At 39.9% G+C, this 21,973-nt stretch overlaps 1 protein-coding gene across 1 annotated transcript in view; it reads right to left on the bottom strand.

Annotated features, from left to right (window-relative positions):
- LOC149225193 (Zn-dependent exopeptidases superfamily protein) overlaps nucleotides 1-21,973 on the bottom strand; it is a 608,410-nt gene that overhangs the window by 448,248 nt on the left and 138,189 nt on the right. The window contains 1 exon segment of the mRNA XM_089379887.1: nucleotides 13,697-13,771. Within this exon segment, the coding sequence (XP_089236013.1) occupies nucleotides 13,697-13,771 (75 nt within the window).

The raw sequence follows: 21,973 nt of genomic DNA, 5'->3' as shown, positions 1-21,973 counted from the left end.
TGCTCCAAAATCAGTGTCCACTGCATATATAGGATGATTGGTAGGATTCTTCTCATCACTGATGATGTATGCCAGCTGTGCTTCTCTGTACAATCTCTTGCTTTCTCCTCCAAACACTGGGACAGTGGCATAAGAGAGATCATTCTGTAATGTCCCACCTAGTCTCTTAATCCACCCTCTGGATAGCAGCATGCCAAACTTAGGAGGGACATCTGCTACCACAATATCCATCATCATACTCTTCATGGGCAGCTGAGTTAAGGTAATGGCCAAATCTTTAATCAATCCAAGACATTTCACCTTCCTTGAATCAAAAGAAAATAAATCATGATAGGGTCTAGTGATATCAAGGCCCAACTCTTCCATTACAGCTTTAGGCATTTGATTGTGGCTGGCCCCTGTATCTAATAGGCAGTTGTGGAAGATTTTGTCATGAATGGTCAATAAAACATAAAAAGATGGAGAATTATTATCAGCAGGCTCAACCATGGGGCTAAGCACAATGGCAGGCTTGTCATCTTGCAAATTGACAGAGTCAGTGGAGGTTTGTTTGGTTTCTAGCTCAAGGGCTTCAAGGATAGGCTTCCTAAATACTTCACTCTTCACCAACTCAACCAGAGGCACAGATATTTTCAATTTCTGAACTTCTGACTCAAAGCTGAAAGAAGAAGATAATTTATCAGAACTCTTTACCTCTTGAACTGGAGCCTTGAGGATGACTGGATTAGCCGCTGGTCTTCTCTGCTTGATATTCTGTGGTTCCATTTGGACAACAGCTCTCTGGGCAGCATTTTCCTTGGCATTCTTTGCATTGGATCTCAAATTATATCTCTGCTGGTCACCAGTTTGTAGAACAACTCCTCTGTCCCATTCTTGGTTGTCTTGTTCTTGCAGCAATGATTCTTCATACTCAGCCAATGTCAAAAAGGCAGCACTGCCTTTATCCTCCATGTAGTGAATTTCATCCTCATCCTCTTCAAATTGTTCCTCCTCCATGACTACATTTTGGAAATGAGCTTTAACTTTTTGATCTTATTTTGAGTCTTCACCCCTCTGAATTATTTGTAACTACTCATTTGCTCTTCTGAAAGGATTCTGATTTCTTGGAGCAAATGTGTTTTGCTACCTTGTTTTTCCTGAATTCTGTTCAACCCTCAGCTTAGAAATTTCAACAGCCAATGACTCTATCATCTTGGTCATTTTATCCAATTTAGGCTCTGAAGATGATGCAGAAGAAGTGGATGCCTGATTTCTCTGCCTCCTCCTGTCAGCTTGACTCTTTAACTTTTCTGCAGCCATGATATTGGATTCCACCTCTAAGGCTGCATCCTGCATGTCAGCTAGAGTAGCACATCTTCTTTCTCTCAATAACAAGTAGAAATCAGAGTCAAAAGCATTGGCATAAGTGAGCTTGGCAGAGGTAGGAGTAGGCTTTACCTCAACTGGTATCTTACTATACATTCGATTGAATCTTTTATTAAAATCAGGTATGCATTCACCATTTTCCCTCTTCAGATTACCAAACTCTGTGTGGTAATACAGCAAGTCCTTTTTATCTCCCCATTGCTTCAAAAATGCATCATCTAATGCTTCAATATCTGTCATAGATCTCTGGGGTAATTCTCTAAACCACTTCCTAGCCTCTCCATCAAGGTTCTGGACAAAAACTCTCATCCACACATCATTTTCACTTATATCTAGATTATCAGCATAACTGTAAAAAGCTTCAAGGTGTTCTTCTGCTGTTACTCCCTCTGTACCAGTAAATTTAGACATATATTTCTAATATTCTCCCACAGGCATAGGATTTAAAGGAACAGGCAAGACTAAAGGTCCATATCTGGCAGCTACAATTCTTTCTATTCTCGTAGGTGCTTGTTGTCCTGCCATGATTGGAGTACTTGGAAGAAAACTAGCAGATGGAGCAGTAGGAAGTAATATGATGGATGGCAAAGACAAAGGGATGTTTTGGACTGAAAGGGAAGCTTTCTTTGGACTAAGATTCAAAGGGGAACTAAGTGCACAAGGGGTTGAAGTTTTGAACTAATCTCTGAAGGTTTCTCTTTATTAACAGTGATGATTTTTAAATCTTCAGACTGTAAATCTTCAGCAACAACTTTATCTTTCAGAGATGAATGAGATTTGTTAGGCTTACCTAATCCTGATGCCCCTTTCTGTGAAGCTTTCCTTGCTTTGACAGTCCTCTCAAGTTCAGGCACTGGTTCAACTGGAGATTTCTGAGGATTTCTTCCAGTGTGTCTCACAAACTGAGCCAGAACTTCAATGTGGAGTCACCAAATGATGGTCTTCCACCAGTGGAGTCGCCAGACAGATGATTACAACCAATAACTATGTTCAAACCTTATCTGTCATCAAATCTTGAAGCTGTGTCATTCTCCCAGGGAAGCTGAGCTTCAATTCTCCTCTCCCCGGCAACGGCGCCAATTAATGTTATCACCCCAAGAAACTCACCTAGGTTGTATATCAGTGATGCTTGGGATCATTACAAACTCAACAAAAATGTTGGAAACATGGTGGATGAATGGAACAAATGCTGCATATTCAAGCCAGATAACCACTCCTACTATGCTTAACCCCAGACATGGGTGAACACCCCCAGACTACAAGGCTTTAAACCACCAATTACTCACAGTTTGAGGAATAAGTGATGATGGAGAAGACTGACCACACCAGCAGATGCACAGGACCCTGTGATGGCCAGCTGCAACCAGTTAAAGGTCTGTAAATCTGTTATCTAACACACAGACAGGATGACAGCTCTCTATGCATTAAAACAACAGAAACCTGCAAGCAAATTTCAATGAAACAGCTAAATTCTAACACAGAGGTGGGATGACAGCCCCTCTACTGCTAAAAATCAACAGCACATGGAATAATGCATGACAGGCACAGCCTAGAACATAGAAGAAGTGAAAAATGAGCAATTGACAGCAAAAGAAGCTTGTATTAGTTGGAAATGAAGACCAGAAGCTGCAGGTCTCACAGTAGTTACAGTCTCCAGAAGTTGAAGCTTACAACAGAGTAACACTCATCTAACACTCATCAACCTGATTACATCGTTTTTCTGAGTATATATAGAATCTGTTTACAAAAATCTCTGCTAGGGTATGCGTGGAGGTGTCTTAATTGACCACCAACCGCATTTACAAACTATTATGGGCTTCTGAAACATTCTGACTATTTTAATTAACAAATCTGACATTCTCTGGTACTTTGGCGTACTTCTTGAACAGGTGAAGCATTATCTGCATGACTTTCAATAACTGCTACAGTCATTTATCTGCTCAAGGTGGTCCTTTTTGTCCTTCGGAGGTACACCACATTGAATGCAGTAGCTGAGGGCTTTAATACACAGGTCGCTGGATCATGGCTCCCTTTCTTTGCGCATGTGAGTCGAGCCAAAAACACTGAACAACGGTTTGAAAACGAACAGGAGCCAAGATGAAACACTGGTCGTCGAATGGATTACATGGACGATCGAGATATGCTGACGGGAGGCAATGGGAATGCACACTGAACATGAGCCGTTAGAATAGAGAAATGGACGGCGAAGATTTGATCATAGGGAGCTATGGGAGGACACAGAGGTGTGATCAAATATACGTCGTTGGATCTGTCAAATGAACGGCCGAGATCATGCTAGAATGAGCTATCGGGAGGCGGAAGATCGAGGTGAAAGAGGGTCGTTGGATCATGAGATGGGCGATTAGACGGTGATCACATGCTAAAGTTGCGCGAGTGATAACGACCGGGGAGACGTATGAGATGAGCGATTTTCGCGGGCGGGCGGTTTTATTGCACCGCTTATGGTGCTGCGGTGGTAATCGTACAAGCGGGTGCGATGCAATAGAATGGAGACGCGTGGCAGATGCAATGGCGGGGAAACCACTTTCCCCGAGAACTAATGGGTGTGCAGGTTTACGGAGCGGGGAATGCGACTATCGTCGGATAACGAAGCGGGAAGATCGGATGGCCGGAGCTCAATGCGTGCATAGGTTGGATGATGTGACAGATGAGAGCGGTTCTGGGTTATAATAATTTTTTTTAATATGTGCGCGGGTTATATGATTAAAGGGTTAGAGCCCGGGTTAAAGTGAAAACAAAGGTTAATGCGCAGTTTAAAGGTTTTCGGGGTTTATAGAAATAAAACGAAATATGCCCGGGAGCTTAAAGGGAAATATGGGAAAAAGGAATATAAGGGGTTTAAAGGGAATAAAGGGAACTTGAGAAGAAGGAGGAAACGGAGGTGTGGGAGTTATAAGGAGAAAAGGGAAAATGAAAGAGAAAGCATGAATGGTCCCTGCCATCCTTATACAACCAAACCAGCACTGCTCAACACCTCTTTTTACCCATCAACTACTGAAGAACATAGCAGAGCTAACAGTGTCATGCATGTTATTTGCCAAACCAAAGAGCCATCATTGCCCCCACTGGAGAAATTATGTCTACTATCACTACTCAAGCCATAGACCAGATGATGCAAGCCCCCAAAGTAGAGAATGCCACCCCCTTTCCTATGAAGCACTCATTGAATTTTACCAGAAATTGGACTTTTCCAAGAGGGCCAAAACCCTTGAACTTTTCTTGACAGAAGATGCCCCATTGCCAAAGAAAAATCCTCCCTATCCCTCCTCTATTTTCCCTGAGAGAGCCAAGCAAATTATCACAGTCATCTCTTACCTCCTTGGCTACTACTCAGATCAGTGGGTAGATGAGGCCATCATAGGATTTCTGTCCATTTTCTCTGTTGATTCTAAGCCCTCCATCATGTTTAACTTTAGCCAATTTCTTGTAGATTCAATTCATGAGCAGTTTATCAAATTCTAGACTGAGGAGGTGTTCAAGTATGCTTCTGTGTTAGTCTATATGTTCTTATATTTTCAGGGAGACAACATCAAGCTTGCTTTACAAAAGCTGGATGCAGAAGGGAACCAGCAGTCAGTCATCTTTTGGACTACTCTAGTGATGAAGGAACAAAAGGAATACACATACAAACAGTTTGTAGAGATGTTTGTGCATCCAGCAATCAGTCTCTTAAGCAACAGAACAAAACCGAGGATCAGTGAGGAAATTAGAAAGGTGTTGCAGCTATCAGACCAAGTTCAGACAAGGGATTGGTACCTCTATCAGAATTATACAAAATTGAGAATATTTGGGTGTGAGATTGCCCCTTACAAGCTGCCTAAATTCCTCCCAATGAGGATTTTTGCTCTAGAGTACATAAGACAGATGCTTAATATGGATGAGATCCACTTTGTAGTTGCCAAGAAGAAGTCCCAATTCAAAATTAAAACACAGATAGGGCCTTTCATTTGCAATAGCAGGGCAGCAGGGGAAGAAGCAGACAACCTACTAAAAGAAATGTAGTTCAGCCTTAGTTTTACCTAGTCATATGATCCATTGGGGGTCATTTCTAAATTAAGAGTAGAAAACAAATCCACTGCCTATTTTCACATAGCCAAACCAGGGATAGAGAAGTATAAAAACTAGCTAGAATGGGCTGAGAACACCCTACAAGAGGCAGAAGAGCAGCTGGTATCATCCTCCACAATACAGACTCCAACCATGTAGGAGAAAACAGCTAAGAGAAGCAAAGAAGAAGAATCCCCTTCAGGGACTGAAATTTTCAGTGAAGGATTCAAAATTATGTATAGGAATAAGGCCAAGCTTAGTTCCAAACTAAGCCTCAGCAAGGATTCAGAGCAGGAGAACATTATCACCACTAATGAGCCACTTGTTTCCTCATTAGTGGATGATCAGACCGCATTGTCTCCCACTACCTCCACGGCTTCACAAGATCAGCAGCAAATGCAAACTAGCACATCTACTACAGGGGAGACAGAGAAAAGTATAATGGACATTTTTAAGAACACCTACAATCAATTCTGGAAGCAGGCTTCCGGTTCTCAAAGCAGGTTTTTGTCAGCCTTTGATTCAGAGAAAGGTAAAATGAAAATGGCATTCCTCCAAGCACAGGTTCCCCAACCCAAGGCAGCATCAGACTACAAGAAGACAGCATTTGAGTTTGATGTAAAAGACATACATCCCATTGACCAAATGGAGATGCACAAGCAGACTGGGGAAATGATTTTTTCCACTGTCACTAACACTGCTATGAGTTTGTCTAAATTGCAGGTTACATTAGCCAATGTTCAATCACAACTGAAGATGGAGAAGGTCTCTACACTTGCCAAAGACACCAGGATCAAAACTCTAGAGGACATGGTGATTAAAGTGGTTTATGACCCTACAAACATCAATGCTACAGAAGAGCTTGTAAAGAAAAAGAATTTAGACATAGCAGCATTAAGGAAACAGTTGAAATTGTCAGCTACAGAAAATCCTATGGCCAAGGATATTGAAGAAACAGAGACACAAAAGGCAGACATGATGAAGCTCATCATGGAGTAGAGTGCACAGTTGAAGCAAATGGAGACAGAGATGGAAAAGATGATTAAAGAAAAGGAGCAAGCTACCAAAATGACTGTTGTCCCTTTGGAAGCACTCCCTATCATAGCCATTCCTACAGTCACATCTTCTACAACAAGCACAGGGGATGCTGCAGATCAATTGGCAAATGCAGTACAGAACATGTCTCTCCAGACTGAAGAGATCAAAAGATTGCAGGCTCAAGTCAATCTTCTACAAGATCATCAAACAAAGACTGAGACTTTTCATGCAGCAGAGCTACAGAGAGCTCAAAATCAGATAGAGGTATGGAAGAAGTCAGCAGCTGAGTCCTCTATTGGCTACACACTGGCCCATGTTAAAGAAATCATATGGAACAATATCATTGAAGAAATAGATGAAATTTGGCCATGTATCCAGATTATATTCGAGCAGAAGGAATTGATGGAGAAAGCCAAGCAAACCATTTCCACTATCAATGCTGAATTGGGAGAAATGCCTGCTACAGCCAACAGCATCATAAAGTTCCTCAATTCCAAAAACAGATATGAGTTGGATGATCTAGGAGTAGATGACAGAACAAAAACCATCCTGGAAGTAAAGAAAGTTCTAACAAAGAAGAACTTGGTTGTACAGCTGACAGAGAAATGTCACACTCTGGAGGTAGCAGTTAACAGGTTTTTCACTAGAATAGATGCATTGAACAAGAAAGGTCTGCCTTCTCTATTTGTGATCAATGACAAATTGATGACCAGGGAAGATTACAAGAAGAATCTTCAAGACATTGCAAAGGATACAGCTAAGTCTTCCCACATCAAAGGTACTATGACAGGGAGAGCTTTTTATGAAGCTATCAGCAACATGAGTTTTATCCAACACGAGATAAAACACATTTTTGCAGTAAAACCCACTTTTGCTCGGTATATTGAGGTAGATGAGATCTACCGCAAGGTAACAAAGATTGCTATTCCAGATGAAGAGCAGTGGGATAAGTTGTGTGAATTCCAGGATTAAAAAGACAGGTCAACTTCACCAGCGCAGCACCCAAATAGGGGCCACTCAGCGACTATTCTCCTCCAGAGCAGGGCAACATGTCCGAATCACTTCACCAGATTCATTCCTTTTGATCGCATTATTTCTTTTCTATTAGTTCAAAGTCAATAATAGAATGTCGTGTCACTGAGGCATTAATTATAATCTTTTTGCAAATTTTGTTTGAATCTAAGTTGCAAGAAACGTGGCCCTAGGGGTCGTTTCCTCCCGGGAAACGAAACGAAACGTGTTTCCGCGTACCGTACGGCCTGGAAACGCGTTTCCAGGCCGTACAGCCCGCGTTTCCCAATTGAATTGTGTTTTTTTTTAATTTTTTGTTTTTCAAATTTGTTTTTTAATTTTCTAAATGTGTGTCTAAAGTTATAAAAGTGAATTTTTGCCCTAGTGTTGACATGCAGTTCATGGTAATGTTAAATTCTTAAAGTAAAAGTGATATTCTCCTTTATTTTTCATTTTCATCCTTTTACTTAAATTTTTAACATTACCATGAAATGACTCAGGATGTTTGAGAGTGGTTTCACCCTCATTGGATTTCATATGGAGAAAGTAGAATTTTAGATCTCACTCAAAATCCAGCAGACTTATTTGTTTTTCAGGATTTCAGGATTGAGGGGGTTACAATGTTTCCATTGGATTTTATCATGTACTAGGGTATGGAACTTCTATTTAATCAAGAGAACCAAGCCCTCTATGCAGGGGAAACTCCCAATAATCAAAATCATGTAGGGTACTAGGGTATGAAACGTGTATTTAATCAAGAGCACTAAGGTCGTTCGACTATTTAGGAGGAGACTCCCAATACAACAGTGGTCCTTCTAAAGAATGGGATGTGGATGCAGAAAATCTTGATTTGGATCTCTCTCTTACAGCCTTATAGTCTTTATTGTACTTGCAGCCTCATATATTAATATAAATAAAGGCTGATTTTGAGATTTGGATATCTAATAAAGGTTGCTTTTGGATATTCCGATATTTTTATTTTCATTATGTGATCATTCATGAGTAAATGTGATGTAAATTAAATCTTAATGTTTAAGTGTAATAAATTATAATGTATCATTTATGCTTTATGATTGCACACACACACACACATATATATATTTAAATATTTTCTATATATATATATATATATATTCGCGTTTCCCCGTTTCCAAAATTTGGGGAGGTCGCGTTTCGTATCGCTTCCCGTTTCGGAAACTCGTACCCGTTTCCCCGTTTCGTGCAACTTAGGTTTAAATACTTCATTCTATCGAAGTATTGAGGGTTGAACCCTTGAACAAGTTATCAAGCAGATTTGTACTAAGATGGAGCATTTTTGAGATAATAAAAGATTTTGGATTTGCCTCATATGGTCTGTCTCTCAGTGAGTTGTATTCCATCTTGTCTATTCATTATGTTTTCTTCATATAAATTAATTCTTTTGCAGTCATCCGATTTAAAATTTAATTGAATATCAATTTCATTTTGAATCCTCTGTGAAGTTGTAATTTAAATAAGAGATTAATTTACAGAACTATTTGTTATTGTAAATTCCTCTTTGAACATAAATTACACTAGATCTCTGTAATAGTTTAATTATATTTTGTTGATTAAGAAAGCACTCTTTTCTTAATTTCTTCTTGTAAATGGTTTAACATTCAGTTTGAATATAAAATCAATTATACCTCTCCATGCTCTACTTCTCCATCACATTAAAATCAAACTAACCATGTGCAGTTAAAGAACAACGTTTCATTTTATCAAAAATCTGTCTAACTTTAAAGCACTTGTTTATAAATAGTTCACTGGTCATCCAATCACTCAAAACAACAAAACATTATAGATGCCTTGGCATAACTAATTGACCTTAGGTTATCTCAAAGGACAACAGGTACATCCTTCAAAGGGTGGCGCCATGTGATAAAGAGATGAATGGAGTAGAGAATGAAAGGGGTAGCCTTGGGCCACGTGTTGGGGTACAAGGGTAGCTAGTAAAAGGGAAGCCCACACTTCGGTATATAATGTATAGGAGGGAACAATCGTGGTGCATGAGGTGCCCCAACCTTGATTTTTCCACCCTTCTTTATATGTCTTTTGCCTTTTATGATTTTTCTTTGATTAACTGCTCAAGGCTCAAGGGATAAGAGCATGATGTGTAAGGTATAGCAGTGGATATCCCCTTTAAGGTAGGGCGGTTCATTGCCCACCAGGGGTTGGGACAATCATGGGTTCCTGAATGATAAAGGAGGCTCATCTAGGGCCTATAGGAACCAAGGTGATGGCCATGATAATGGGGTAGAGCTCATGTATTGGCTTTTTCCCACGTGCTAAATGTGTTTGTCCCAACCATCTTTTGCATTTTGTGGTACATTTTCCTGTTGAATGTGGCCAATTATGCTTTTACTTTTCTTTTCAGCTACATCAACCTCTAGGGCATCATTCCAGGCCCGACCCAAGGTGTGGGCAAGGGGAGGGGGAGGCTAACCCTATGTGGACCCAGGTGGGAGAAATGATGAATGGGGTTATAATGAGTGGAAGGGGAGTGATATATGTGGATGAGGGAACGGGACCACGCAACCAAAATCGGGATTTTCCATGTAGTACCATCCCTAAAGTCCAAAGGTCAGTAAAAGAGGTCCCGCAGGACTAGGGTCCAAGGTTAACATCCCAAAGAGGTCTAGGGGACAAGAGCACAGACCTAGCCCAGTCTTTCCGCCGAATCCCCCCATTAATCCATGCCCAAAAATATCCATGATAAGCAAACTATAATACCCAATTACCAAATGACAAGGCATACCTTTAGGTTCGGGCAGCCCACCTTCAAAGTTTCAAACATACAATCATCGCAGATGGGTGAGGGACCACATGGTTGGCTTAGGTGGTGGAGAAATGGCACAACGAGCTAGTTGGTGGTTGCAAGGGGCTGTTGGCTGCCGGCTGAGGACCATCTCGAAAAAAAAAAATCTCCTAGTGATATCATCCACAAAATGGTGGGTAACAAGCCCCTCACCTTGCCCCTAAAGCAAGCAAGCTTATTATTTGAGTATCTCTTGTGAATGGGCCTTAGGGATCACTATATACCCTATCATTGACTTATCCATCCTTGTGATTTCCTTTATATTGGGACTCTTCCCATCGGTGAAAGTCCATAAAGAGGAAGGGACATCGACTAAGGTGATAGTGGGTCCTTGTCCCATTGTTGCCACTTGGTCTAGTAGTTGCCCCTTTGGAACCCCTCCTAGGACCCCTGCTAGATTGAGCGGTAACGGGTCTATCTTGTTAGTGGCGAATTGCAAATTGGTTTAAACCATATTAATTCCTAGAACTTGTTTAGCATGGCACTAATCAAGCCTTAGTTTTCTTCTTTAGGGACTAACCCTTGGCTTCACTAGGAGTTAGCCTAGATGGAGGAGTTGGGAATTGGGTGACAGACCTAACTTGCAACTTGCCTCCAAGGCCACACCAAGTGGAGTTAGAGACTTTCTCCACGATAATCCCAGGTGTGGATCTAGGCGGCAACATGATCTACTGACATTAAGACTATTACATTAGGCTAACAGATATATATATATATATATATATAGATATATATATATATATAGATATATATATATATATATATATATATTAAAAGGAATTCATTGTTTATCTCAGGGATCGAAAATTTGGAATCTGGATAACCAACTCAGAGCCAAATATTTCTCCAAGTCCGACCTAAAGTCAGAGTTATAAGATTTTATAAATACACATGCATCATATCAAACACAAAAAATGGAGAGTAATAAATGCCAATTATTATTAATAATATTGCAGCCATTGTACTATAAGGTGAGCCGAAGGTAGGCTACCCATGTACTGAACACAAGTACCACTCTATCACCCAATGTTGTCATGCTCAGGCTCGACAAAGACTCGGCTGGCCTGGGACTTGGCAAGACTTGGTGACTCAGCAAAGATGTGGCAAATACCCAAAAAATATTAATAATAATAATAATAATAAACTTAAAATATAGTAAATTCTGTGCAAAAAAAGTATGGTATGTTTGATGGTGAACTTGTGGTGAATCTTGGCAAGTATGGTGAGTTTCCCATGAGCCTGGTGAGTGGGAAAGTTTCAGCGAGTACTCAAACCAGACAAGACTTGGTAAGACTCACGAGCCTTAGCTGAGTCAAACTACACTGCTCTCACCTATACAATCTCAGATTACATCTTTTAGAGCAATGTTATCAGGCTTGGACTCAATAAGGCCTCAAATTAACTTGCCTCAGTCTTGGAAAACGACTCAGCCGAATAGAAAATCCACTAAATATTTAAAAACTTATTAAATAAAATACAAATGATTAGACACTAAATTGCATGTAAGGGTGCACTTGGCAAAATTACATTGAGATACATAAACTATAAGTTCTGAGATGCATAAACTATAAGTTCTGAGATACATAAACTTAAATCCCTGAGATGTAATAGGTAACATTACAGGTCTAAATAGCCTCTACAGTCCAAAAAATCATCAAGCTACAATCTAATGAGTACATAGTATCCAATGAGTCATGACTCGTGACCCATCAAGATCATCAGCATGGGTTGAATCCCCAGGAATGTCTTCAAGATCAGCCACCGCATCTGTCGTACTCCCCACTTGAGGGGCAGCCCTTGAAGATCCAACACCTTACTCATCCACCTCTGGTGGTTTAAGTGGCTCCATATCAGTCCAATGTACTCCTTCAGGTTTAGTAGTCCATCTAATCTGAGCACCAGATAGCCTGAGGTTGGGAATTTACAACATTCTGCTTTGCATATCTATTGAAATTTGTTTTTTAAGTTTATTTTTATTCCAAAAATCTACTTTCTCTATCTGAGGTCCGATGGGCCTGATTCCATCACCAAATCATCGGGAATAGGGGTTCTTCCTTTAACTTTTAATCTTAAAATTAAGTTGGTGAACTTAAAATTCAAATCACATTGACTTTAAAGTTCAAAAATTAAAGCCATTTGGGCTTAGGAGTTAAAGGGCGTGGGTTCTTTTTTTTTCATTTGTTTTTGTTTCCACATACTAGTTCCCACATCAACGGATGTGGATGCAGCCATGTTTGACTCAGCCATGTCACCACAATTTTGCTGACTCAGCCAAGTCAGACATTGGCTCAGCCTCTAGCTGAGTCACTGACCAATGACCAATTAAACACAGTTTTGGTCAAAAACATGTCAAACTCGTCCAAGTTGGGTAACTCAGGTGAGTCTAGTAACACTGCTTTCCAATACCCTAACACAGTTAGGGTAGTTGAAAGTTGAAACACCTAGTCACCCTTAACATTTTTTTTACATGTTATATCATTGTCACATAAACATAATATATTTAATCTTAAAATTGGATTTGTTCATCCAATACCCACCTTTAAAAAAAACTCCAATAAAGCTCTCCACCACTGCCTATCAACCTTAATATAAGGATTTTAATGCAATTACCCTGCAGCAACCATGATGGGTTTTGAACCTAATTCCCTAAAACTAACAATTTAAGGGTTTTGAACTAGATTACCACAAACCACCCCAATGATATACTAATGCAGACATGACAAATTTTTGAAGAGAAAACTAAATCCTTATAGATAATGCACACAAATTATTTAACCAAAGCCATAGAAATATTTTAAATCATTGCCTTGCTGTTGAAATCCACTACTATCTCTCGGCGAGGTGGATAATAGAACATTGAGAATTTCCTTTTTATATGTTCATCGCCAATGATATAAGAGAATGCTCTAAGCTGCCACGTGTTAGATGCAGTAGATGTCATCTAATAAATTTTGTTTACAGCCACATAACATTTTCAATTCTTGTTGAGCAATAGTACATCATCAACCATTTAGAGCTTTCCCTTTCAACTTTGTCCTGAATCTAGGTGATACCAGTATTTATGTTAAAATAATAAATTATTTACATTTACATCCTCTTTAATGCCAGAAGAGTGCAAATTATAGAGAGAAGAATCAATATTCACTACACAATTCTGCGACCCTCGAATTAAGAATATAAAACTTGTTTATGTGCTAATAAATTGGCAGTTAATGTTTCCCTTTTTCTCATCCAATGCCATCATTTTGATATTCACTAAATTAAGGGAAATCATTGAGGGATGCACAACCTTTCAGTTGGCAATAACTGGTGTCAGAATTGGAGGATCAACCTATCATGTTTCAAGAACTAGGAAAAAAAGGAGGATGAACATCTGACCTGGGATGTTATCTGAGCAGATGGGTGCTTGGCCACACGAGCGAAAGCTTCTACAATCCAAGGTTCAGGACCACCCTGTCCAAAGTTCAAACCAAACATGAACATATAATTTCAGCGACGACGCCAAAAAAAGCATGATATACATGAAATACAAATTATTTTGATAAAAGCTTATAGTTACTATGTTAGGCTAAAGACTGTGTTACTAGAAAGTTAGAAACAGCAAATGGAACAGGAAACAGGATTGGAATGAGGAATGGGAATAAAGGGTTTCAGGGCATCAAAATGTGAATCCACTTCCCCCTCCCAGCATATATTATGGATATAGCATTGATTAATAATACAGTAATATACACATGTAGTCTCCAGACAAAAATGGTAGTGAGAACAGGAAACGAAACGAAACAAAAAACAGGTCTCCTAGTTAGGTTTCTGGTAACATAGGCTACACTGTACAGGTATGCAATAACATGATAGAACGAGTTCAAAATCTAAAATTTGTTGTATTTAGTATCATTGTCTGTTGTCTCAAGTATTCCACGTCTGTCAATAAAACAAACCAAAAGAGACAAACAAAACACAACCTAAAAGACATTTAAGTACAAAAACACAAAAGGCATTTCGATCTAAACCATACATCTATATAGAATTTCAAAACTCTAATGTTTGCTATGAGATACAAATAAAACTTACTCCCTAAAAGGACAATTTTTAAAATCAAGATAAAAATGGCTATAAATGAAACATTGGAAGTTCTATAACAAAAATTGCATCCATTTTAACACAAGACAATCCATGGATTGAAGATCTTATTGACTTGCTTGAGAATATGCATGTAGGAAGGTCAATGGCAGCCTTAGTGTGAAAATGGAACAACAATTAACATACTGTTACAAAGAGCCAACTATCCATCCATATGAGAAGCATCTTTACTGTTTGTCAATAGAGTGTTTAATACACAGGCAGCTAAATGTCATACTATATTTCCATTTGTTGAGCCTTATCATACATTTGTGATCAAAAAGTTACACATGAACCTCAAATCTTCAAACTGCAACCCTTACAACTGTCTATTTCACTTTCCTTATGCCCATTCCAAAAGCTATCATTAAAGGTTGAATCGTGATATTTATCATTTTGCCCATCATAAAGAATGCAATTATCACACATCCACTCAAGCTTTTATCAACAAATGGAAATATCAAGCCAAGAAAAAAGAAGAAAATTATTTGTGAAAAGACAACCATTTCAAAAATCAATTCATACTGAACTATAACAAAACAGGTTGGAGCTAATTATGTTAAACAGGTAGAGGCCCAAGAGAGATTGACCTAGGAGACACTTTCACTTTATTACAAACATGGGAAACATTTACAACACAAGGGACTAAAACTATCTCCCATATCAGGTTATGATGGAAACAGAAGTGAGAGGCTGGTATAGTACATGTACAGATTGGTTCAAAATATGGATAACTGATGTGGAGTTACTAGAAAAGGCAATAGCTATAGAGATCTAGCTCAATCCAAAGTGATTGATAAAATGTGGAATAACAGAAGGAAAATATGAACTTCTATTATAAGGAAATGAATCCCATGGTCATTTATCAGGAGCAGAAATACTTGCAGGAGCCCATATCGATCTTTAAAAGATAAGTGATATGCAGGATAAATATGAGTTCAAACTTCAAATAACCCGGCATTTGAAATAGCAATATAGAAATGAAAGGAAGGAGAATGTGAATTTCTCCTATAGGATGAACAAGATATTGAAGATTAAATTCATCTTCAGATCTTTCTAGACTTAAGCATTTGGTGATTCATTTTAACACAGACAACTGAAAGCATTGCTGAATTTTCCAGCAAGACATTTAGGGAGCTTTCTCAAGGAATTATTACAATATAGAAAAATCTTCTTTCTAGCATAGGCCGAGATTAAATAGTTTAGTAAATTTATCAATTTACAAAATAGTTAAAGAGATATAATTTGTATCACATACCCTGTCCAGCTAAATAGAGTTGTACAAATCTTATGTACTCTGCGTTTGATGACATCCCATAGATCCTATTGGGATCCTCCAAGGACGATAATAAAAGTTCCATTTCTGTCTTTTACTCAACAAATGTAGTGGAATGTAGCCAGTAACACCTGACATGTTAAACTTGCATTTGGTAGATATAAAGGAGTAGCAGAGAGTATAAAGAGACACCTAATTATTATTTGTGGGTTACCTTGACAAAATAAGAAATTAGTTATCACCATGCTATAGAGTGGATAAAGAGAGGAAAAAACATTAGGGTCGTATCATTATGATATGATTCTTCCTCTGGCCTTAACAAATTATTTAACTCGGATTGTATACTGAGCAAACAATATACTAAAACCAATTTATTGGCTCTTTTAATAGTGGTCATAAAATGATCATAAGATGGAATCTGGACTTAGCTGAGCATAATCAGAGTAGCATGTCACCACCATTGTATTTGCCTCTTGATTGTTCCTGATTAATAATATAGACTTGTGATAGAATAAATATTGATGGCAGATTAGCAGTACTATGTTTAGAACACAGTTAAATCATTGTTTATTGTCAAACTAGAAACTAGAAAAAGGCACGAGATAAGCACTTGTATGCTCCTAGACCTGACCTTTCAGTACTTGTCCATTAGTGTTTTCCACTTCATGTTTTAGATAATCCTGATTCCTTACCACTCCACTGCCCTCCCCACCAAAAAGTATCCTTGAGTACTGTTGCCACAAAATCTAGCAGACCTTGGAGAGAGAAACCCTGCAAGGTATAAACTAGACCTATAAGCAACAATGGGGTAGTGGCCCACTGTCACCATAGGCAAAACCCCCTGCTCTTTACAGACTTTCACCAATGGGAAGAGTCCCGGTATGGAAGAGATCACTTATAATTGGTATTCTAGGTTTAAAGTAAGAAATGATCTCACTAGGAGGTCTTCAAGAAAAACACAATTTTGGTCCAAGGCTTCACAAGGAAGCAATTCTCTTTATATAAAGAATCCTAGAAACAAGGGCTCAATGTGAAAATTCGAGAATCCCACCCGAATCTACTATTGCAGCAACTGATTAAACTTCTCCTATTTGTTAATTGCTGAAACAAATTATTTACTGCTTCCTACAACAAATATCGAAGCTAATACAACTGCAGCCTTCACTTAATTAATTGATTTGCCCAAAACAAGAACAAAACAATAGAGAAAGATACACATAAGTGACATAGTATTTTTTGGACAAATGTCCCCGGAAAAACCCAATGCAGGAAAACCGGTGCAGCAACTCTGAGGGTTTTATATTATTAAGCAGTAGTTTTTGAATACAACTTTAGATGCCCTTATGGCAATCCAGTTACAGAGAAATAAACTGGCAGAAAAACTTAGTGAGATTACCTCACTCTACCTAGCAAGTCCCGGCTGATCCGGCAGTTGAACCAACTGTCCCCGGCTATCTCTGCGTTGGCCCTACGTAGGCCCTGCATCAGCCTCAAAGGCTCTGCGTCAGCTTTGTGCTGGGTCTACTTGCCTCCTGGAGCTCTGACGTCAACCCTCCCAGCTCAGACGTCAATTCCCCGGCAAATCTCGGACTTCTGTTGGAAGACTGCACTGCTTCTGCGTGAGCCCTTCTGGCTCTACATCAAGCACTACGTGGGCCCTTCTGGCCCAGTGTCAACCCCTCCTAGGTCTACGTTGCCTCCTCCTGGTGTTCCTCTACCTCTCTGCTACATATCATGGGCTCTGGAGAAGATACTCCAACCCAACTATCCCTACCCCTCATTGTAAAAGCTCACTATCGAAATTCTCCTGGCAGCTCCTTTGCTATGCTTCAAAAAATTGAACTTCTGAACTCTCTCTGTGTATTTCCAAGTGACCCTCAAGCCTCCTTAAATAATCTCCTCGTTGACATTCAACGACCCAAATTAGAAGCTAATCAATGGCTAAAATCATTTATGTTTGATTCTCATCTTCTTCTAGAAGTTACACCCACGGTTTATATTAATACCCTTTAATTATTTTATTTTCCTAAGTTTAGACTTAGGGTCCCTTTAAAAATAGTTAATTATTTTAATAAAATTGTTTCTCGGTGGAATTTCCCAAAATGCTTCCTGGGTTCTTTGGAATACATGTGCCCAAGTCTCCCCGTAAAATTTGAGACTTAGAGCACATCCGATGCTACCAGAAATCAAAACTCCCTCTTAGCGAGGAATGTGCTCTATCAATGCCTCCCACTGAAGAATCACCCTGACTTCATAACATCGTCCTCTGCGTTGTTGATGTCTGACATGTTGTCCACCAACTACTGCGCAAATGCTACATCTGTACTGTTGCTGACCCTACCACTGTCAACACTACATCCATACTGCAACTCCCTCTGAATTTCTACATCCGTGTTACTGCTGGCACTACCACTGCCAATTGCCTCTACACTACAAATTGTTGCTGCTACTGCATCAACAACGGAAAAACATCCCAAATTACTAAACTAACTGTGTTCAGTATGATACCATGTGAATGTTGGAGCCTGATTGTTGCTAGTCTCTGCGCTGACCCTCTGAATCTTCTGCACTGCTGTTGACCTCTACTCTATGCCATCTGCACTGCTGCCAACTCTGCTCTGTGTTGCTTAGTCTCTGGCACTCCTAGCCACTGCAACTATCTCTCTGACACTCCTCGGCACCATCCGACACTAGTCCATCCTGCTACTTCTGATCTGGGCTCCTGTAGCAAGGAATTGATCCAAGAGGTGGGCTCCTCAAGGATCCTACCCATCTGTAGCTCTTTTGAACTACAGCTCCAAATCAGCCCACCTCCCTCCTGGAGGTATCTCAGCTGTCATGGTGAACTCCTCCTCCTCGATCTTCGCAGGCGCAGCCTTCGAATCGTGCTTCTCATCTTTGTCCTTCTTCTTGAGAGGACATTGTGTAGCGTAGTGACCCATCTCACCACACCTGAAGCACTTTATCTTCGAGACGTCCTTCTTCCTCCTCCGCTACTCTTGTTACCCTTCAGATGCAAGGGTTGCATTCTCCTCCTCCTCCTTAGGCTTTGACCCACTATTGTTGATTCTGTCAAGTTTACACTTGACCAAGTCTCTCCTCAACTCCTCTTGCTTGAGAGCTACCCACATCTCATCCCAATTCGGTAAAGTCGCCCTGCCCAGGATGCTCTAGACAAAGACTTGCCACTCATCTGAGACAGAATTTAGGGCCAGTCTAAGCAACTCTGAGTCTTGATGTGTAGACCCCACAGCAGATAACTCATCACGAGTCTCCTGAAGCTTCGTGAGGAATGGATCCACACGCTCCCCCTTCTGCATCTAAGCAGATCTCAATTTCTACTCAAGGTACATCTTCCGCTGCTCGAAAGATCCCTGATACTGCGTAGACAACGCATCCCACATCTCCTTAGCAATCCCTCTGCTAGCGATGTGACAGACAACATGATCCTTCACAGCCACCACACTGTCAACAAATGTCTTGAGGGCATGCTCATCTAGAAGGAATGACATCCTTGCCTTCCAGATGACATAGTTGGATGCTCCGTCCAACCTATCTTGATCCCTCAATCCATTGGTTGCCATCTCTGCCACAAATGTCGAAAATCTCATCTCTGCTTCTCATTGTTGTTGCTCAGCCAATGAGAAAACGGACTTCTTGGCAGGAAGTCTTACTGAGGAAAAAGTTCCCTCACTATGCTTCTATTCTCTTCTGACATCTTTCTACCCAACAAAACGGCCTGCATAAAAGACTGTGTCCCACCAACTTCTCCTTGCGTTGAGGCTTCAGCACTGCTCCCTCTGCCACGACAAGATCTCGATCTGGAAGCCCTTCTCTCTGTCGACTCACTCAGAGAGAGACTGCCTCAAAATTCAGCCCTCCGGCTAGGACTACGCAAAGTCCAAACCCTCTGGGGTTTCGAATTGCTGCTTCCTGCAGCTTTTTCGATCTCCCTCTTTTGCTCAGCGTTGGGTTCTCTAGCATTGTTCTTCTTGCTTCAACTGCACTAGCTCTGATACCATGTGAAAATTTGAGAATCCCACCCGAATCTACTACTGTAGCAATTGATTAAACTTCTCCTATTTGTTAATTACTTAAACAAATTATCTATTGCTTCCTACAGCAAATATCGTAGCTAATACAACTGCAACCTTCACTTAATTAATTGATTTTCCCAAAACAAGAACAAAACAATAGAGAAAGATACACATAAGTGAGTATTTTTTGGACAAATGTCCCGGAAAAACCCAATGCAGGAAAACTGGTGCAGCAACTCTTGCAGTTTTATATTATTAAGCAGTAGTTTCTGAATACAACTCTGGATGCCCTTATGGCAATCCAGTTACAAAGAAATAAATTGGCAGAAAAACTTAGTGAGATTACCTCACTCTACCCGGCAAGGCCCAGCTGATCCAGCAGCTGAACCAACTGTCCCCGACTATCTCTGTGTTGGCCCTACGTCAACCTCAAAGGCTCTGCATCAGCTCTGCGTTGGGTCTATGCTGCCTCCTCCTGGTGTCTCTCTGCCTCTTTGCTGTGTATCTTGGGCTCTGGAGAAGATACTCCAACCCAACTATCCCTGCCCCTCACTGCAAAAGCTCACTATCGAAATTCTCCCGGCAGCTCCTCTGCTCTGCTTCAGAAAATCGAACTTCTAAACTCTCTCTGTGTTTTTCCAAGTGACCCTCAAGCCTCCTTAAATAATCTCCTCGTTGACATTCAACGACCCAGATTAGAAGCTAATCAATGGCTAAGATCATTTCTGCTTGATCCTCATCTTCTTCTAGAAGTTACACCCACAGTTTATATTAATACCCTTTAATTATTTTATTTTCCTAAGTTTAGACTTAGGGTCCCTTTAAAAATAATTAATTATTTTAATAAAACTGTCTCTGGGCAGAATTTCCCAAAATGCTTTTTGGGTTCTTTGGAATACATGTGCCCAAGCCTCCCTGCAAAATTTGAGACTTAAAGCACATCCGATGCTACCAGAAATCAACACTCAAGACCTAGGGTTTGATTGATTTGACGAGTCTTAGAGCAACTCAAGGTCAAGGCAAGGAGAAAAGGTTTATTGTAATGTATGTTATCTAAGCCAAGGCTCATGAAACCTCAATAAAGTCCTTTCCTTGAGGGAAGAAAGACTAGGGTTTCCCTATTAAGGCAACTACCTAGGGCAAAAAAAAATTATGGATGGAATCGGATTGGATGCCCACCAAAATGATAGGTTTTGTGGCAAACCCTATCCTCTTGACGTTAAGACTCTCTAATCACCACAATACCTCTTCCCTAGAATTTCGCCCTAAGCCCTAGTTCTTTGCCCTAGCCTTGAAAGGATCGAAATTCATAGGGAAGAAAAATGGATTAAAGTAAGAGATGATCACCAAACAACTTGACCAGTGCCTTGTCCCTTGGGAGAATGGAGTCAAGGATGATTTAGGATAGTCAAACTTGTTCCTAAGGAGGCCAAAATTTGATGCCCTAGCAAGCAAATTTCAAGCATTTACCCACTCAATGGAAAAATGGATTTTTATGGGAGAGCTTCAATGAGTTCACCACTGGGACTATTCAGTACATGTTATGCATGAGTGGTGCATGCAATATTCATCTAGATAGAAACATTAATTAATTTTCAACAAATTAGGGCACAATTTTGCATGACCTAGAATCAATAATTCCATACATTAGACATAGAAAAATAAATCTTCAACAAATTAGGGCACTTACAAGACAACATGCAAGAATTCCTTCCATTATGCCAAAGAGTAGCTCCAAAGAATATCCAAGATTAACTCCAAATATCAAAATGCATCCAAAGATTCCAGTTCATCCACAAGAGAGAAGTGTGAGTTCCTCTATGAGGCCGAAATTCCAAGTGTGATGATGATGAGAGATCAAATGAGAGATCTCTAATATATATGTGCTCTATCATAATCCTATTTTAGCCTACAAGTGTAATATCCCCAGTTTTGTGAGCATGGGAATTTTGCCAATTTTGGTAATATTAAGTAAAAGGGGCAAACATTATTTTGGAGAAAGCTGGCAAGTATTATTTTATTGGAGATTGCCAGCGAATTATTATTTTATTAAAATGGAGGCAAAAGTGACTTAGTGGAAAATGGGCCCCACCAATAAAATAATAATTAAAAAGGGAGTCTAGGAGCATGGGGAGAAATTATAAAAGGGGGATGGACTCATTTGCTAATCATCTTTTGACTATTACACTTCACATTACATCTTCTCTTGGAGTTGTTTAGCAC

This window comes from Pinus tabuliformis, chromosome J (assembly GCF_031772625.1).
Source record: "Pinus tabuliformis cultivar Carrire ecotype Pingquan chromosome J, CPIR1, whole genome shotgun sequence".
Classification (NCBI taxonomy): Eukaryota; Viridiplantae; Streptophyta; class Pinopsida; order Pinales; family Pinaceae; genus Pinus; species Pinus tabuliformis.
This window is presented reverse-complemented; position numbering and strand designations above follow the sequence as displayed.